At 41.5% G+C, this 4,123-nt stretch overlaps 1 protein-coding gene across 1 annotated transcript in view; it reads left to right on the top strand.

Annotated features, from left to right (window-relative positions):
- Positions 1–1,896: 1,896 nt before the first annotated feature.
- LOC118412409 overlaps positions 1,897–4,123 on the top strand; it is a 9,046-nt gene continuing 6,819 nt past the window's right edge. Inside the window, exon 1 of the mRNA XM_035815257.1 lies at positions 1,897–2,138. Within this exon, the coding sequence (XP_035671150.1) occupies positions 2,072–2,138 (67 nt within the window). The 5' untranslated portion in view covers positions 1,897–2,071. The remainder of the gene's footprint in view (positions 2,139–4,123) is intronic.

The raw sequence follows: 4,123 nt of genomic DNA, 5'->3' as shown, positions 1-4,123 counted from the left end.
GTATTCAATACAAGTATCAAATCTTACGGGCCGGATTTAATCAATGAACTAGAGCGATCTAATTGATAAGAAATCGGCAAGCATAGAGGGCGCTAAAATCGGCTGCTATACTGCTTGTAGAGCAATTTGCTACTTATCTAAACGTAGCCCGTGAACTTGTAAGTGTAATTTAAATAGCTTACACCCTGACGTATTCAATACAAGTATCAAATCTTACGGGCCGGATTTAATTAATAGACTACAGCGGAACTAACTGATAGGACATACGCAAGCAGAGGGGGGGGGGGCGAAAATCGGCTGCTATATGGCTTGTATTGCAATCTGCCGCTTATCTAACGTGGCCCGTGAACTTGTAAGTGCAATTTAGAAAGCTTATACCCTAACGTATTCAATACAAGTATCAAATTTTACGGGCCGGATTTAATTAATGAACTAGAGGGAAACTAACTGATGGGACATACGCAAGCAAAGGGGGGGGGGGGGGGTTTGAAATGGGCTGCTACACTGCTTGTAGAGCAATCTGCCGCTTATCTAAACGTTGCCCGTGAACTTGTAAGTGCAATTTAGATAGCTTATACCCTAACGTATTCAATACAAGTATCAAATCTCACGGGCCGGATTTAATCAATGAACTAGAGGGGAACTAACTGATAGGACATACGCAAGCAGGGGGGGGGGGGCATAAAATCGGCTGCTAAACTGCTTGTAGAGCAATCTGCTGCTTATCTAAACGTGGCCCGTGAACTTGTAAGTGCAATTTAGATAGCTTATACCCTAACGTATCCAATACAAGTGTCAGATCTCACGGGCCGGATTTAATTAATGAACAAGCCGTACAGCAGCCGATTTTAGCGCCCCCTATGCTTGCCGATTTCTTATCAATTAGATCGCTCTAGTTCATTGCACAAGTGATAACGCCACCTATCGAGAAGTAGTTGAACTGCAGTAACATTTGCCGCTGCCATGAAAACGACATGTTTGACGTCATTCAATGATGAAATGAGGATGTTGTGACGTCAAGGATAAGAAAGAGCGTAAATGCGTGGTGAGGCTTTCATGTGTTGTCTTACAAATAAATAAACATCATTTAAGTAAACAAAAAATGCATTTGTAAAGGACAACTCTCTGCATCGCCCCCCCCCCCCTATAATGCTTATCCAGCAATCATGATTGTGATTAGAAATCCTAGAAACAAATGCGTCCTTTGCTTGCATGTCCTCTTTGTGGTAATCTGCGTGGGTGTACACAATAGTTATCTTATGTTTACTAGGTGCTTTGTTTTGTTTTGTGTGCTTTTTACAAGTACAGATAGAGCTAGTAAACAATCTTTAGTCGTAACACCCCAGTTCCGTACAGGAAACGTACAAGTTACGCAAGACCGGATTGTAAGGTTTGATCCACTCACACCGGGATTAACTCCTCTTTTCGAAGGGCGGCGGGTTCTTTAACATGTAACGCTAGTTCATCTTTATCTGTGGGGTAACCTATATCCGTTGTTTAGAAAAACAAACAAACAAGCTTAGTTAGGGATATCAAGTCGGCGAACTGTGGTATCAAAATCTACATATTTCGAAAATTTTGCAAAATGAATTGGAAGCCACCGTCGGTCGACTTGATATCCCTCAACATTTTTTTTAAACGAGGGATATAGGTTACCCCGCGGATAAAGGTGAACTAGCGTTAATGAAATTGATGTGTGTCTCCCTTGTACAGTTCAGACTGTTGGTCTCCAAGACAACCAGTCCTTAGTGACCACTACATTGCGGTTAAGCCTACAAATCTTTAAATCGTGCCTTTTCCTACCAAACAGTAGACCACCGCACAATATAACCCTCACGATGTTTACCCAGGTTTGACCCTTCGATGAATCACACAGGACGTAAAGTTGATCATTAACAGTAGCGGCAAACAGTGGGCAGAGGAATTTTGGGCAGGGTCAGAAATTCCACAATCGTGGCACCGTTGTTCTCAGGAATAAAAGCGCCCAATGTGAGAAAATTGAACAGTCTGTAAGAAGACCTCGACAGGGAAGGACGTGTTTGTGTGTGGTGGAAGATTTGTGGCTCCGAAAATGGCGGGATTTGTGCTAAACGTCGTCTGTGCAGGGCTGTTGGCGGTTGTAGTTTACGGCGCTGCAGGTGGGTACACAGATGTTTACCTACTTTAGACAGAAGCTTTGATTCGTTCCTATAAGGTAGAATAGCAGGTAGAGTTACAGATACGCCACATACTTTGAACAGACTGTGCTTTGCTGGGCTTATTTGAATCCGTTGGCAGTTAATTACACCTAAACGGTAGAGATTCTCAAAATAGGACAAATAATGCATTTGATACTAGGCTCCATGCGTTACTGGAAACATAGTAAGGGTTGCCCAAATAGACATACAGACTGGTAAATTATATATGAGTCTATTTTGCCAAATTTTACCATGAACAGCTTATAAGGAGTCTTTTGAAACTTAACAGGGCCATCTCTGATAAACTATCTCTTTTTTTGCAAATGATTCACCCCTTTACGTTATCACCATATTTTCATAAGCAAAGAGATCTGGTGGAATTGTCATTTATTGAAAGATTGTGTTTGCGATGTGTACACGTGTGTATATCCTCTGTCAACTGTTCATATTCTATAACGCAAAATGGTATATATAACACAAGGGCCCAAACTTATGACACTCCTTTCGACTTTTTTACAAACAAAACATCGTAAGCATAGCTTGTCGAGAACACAAGATCTCAAAACTGTTCTGTAGCAGTACCACAGAAGGCCGCTAGGAGGCTATTCATTTTGTGGTCTCATCAAGTATCCACGCGATCCATCTTGGCTTTCTTTGGATATCTTGTTCAAAGACAGACAGACAGACAGACTGACTGACAACAGGGTACACAATACACACACTCTCTCTCTTACACACAGGATGGCTACTTATAAAAGAAAGTCTGTAGCTGTTAAAACATTGAAGACATATACTGAACCAATGTCTGAGTGTAATTATATAACCTGTTAAGATACAATTTGCAGTGACCTAAAATGCACAAGGCATAGTCCCTGGCGTTAGTTTGACAATGTTGTCTAATGTTTTATCGTTGCTAAACAACCTTACACGGCTACTGGTTGTATGTTCCGTATACAAAATACAACTATTTTGACGATATCATTCTTTCATACACACACAGTATCGGTGTTGCCAACCAACCCGATATTAATACCAAATTGAATGTTATTCCTCGTATACTGGATACAAATTGCATACATACAAACTTGTAGTAAGCAAAACACAATCGATCGATATTGTTTAACCACTTACACGGGTGAGTATACACCGCCCATCCTAATATGACGCATTGATTACTATAAGAGCAAGACAAATATACCAAACCTTTGCTCCAAGTCGAGTAGTTGGGCCCGATCACTTTGAAAATGCCATTGTTGTACTCCCATTCTGCTATAGCTGTGGGGTCGTGCGGCCTATTCGGCAAGGTGTTCGGCTCAGACCCATAAGAGGTCCCCAGTTCGAATCCTGCCATGCCAACGATAGATCCTTCGGAAAGTAACTTTCTACACGACTTTCCTCAGGTGGAAATGAGTACCTAGCTTCGGCTAGGGCCGTCCCTCGGATAGGACGTTAACCCTATTCAGACCGGGCTTTTTTGGTCATCCCTGGACCGGGGGGGGGGGGCTTTTGAGGCCCTCCACTTTGAAGTCCTATAACTCTAAAACGACGTGTCATAGGGCCACCAAATTTTTAGGACATGATATCGACATAATATCTGACAAGTATTTGACGTTTGACGTTACGTTGACGTAAGATGACGTAATGATGACGTCATCAATTTGATTATGTTGGCTGGACCCATGAAAAAAGGGTATTCTCAGAAAACTTCAAGTTATTCTACAAAAATGTAACAACAAGTGCAGATAACAGAATAATAATGTTTATTACGACTTGCGTTGCCAATAGCAACATCAATGACGTCAAAATGACGTCATGAAATGACGTCATACACATCTAAGATACCAGTTGGGCTCCGCCATATTATATCCACCACCTTGAATTTTTAAAAATACTTTTTTTGCAACAAATAACGGAAGCATGTGAATGATTTTTCCATGGGGGACTGG

The sequence above is a fragment of the Branchiostoma floridae genome, chromosome 3 (genome assembly GCF_000003815.2).
Source record: "Branchiostoma floridae strain S238N-H82 chromosome 3, Bfl_VNyyK, whole genome shotgun sequence".
NCBI classification, from domain to species: Eukaryota; Metazoa; Chordata; class Leptocardii; order Amphioxiformes; family Branchiostomatidae; genus Branchiostoma; species Branchiostoma floridae.
Note: the sequence above shows the minus strand (reverse complement) of the source record. Positions and strands in the feature narration are given on the sequence as shown.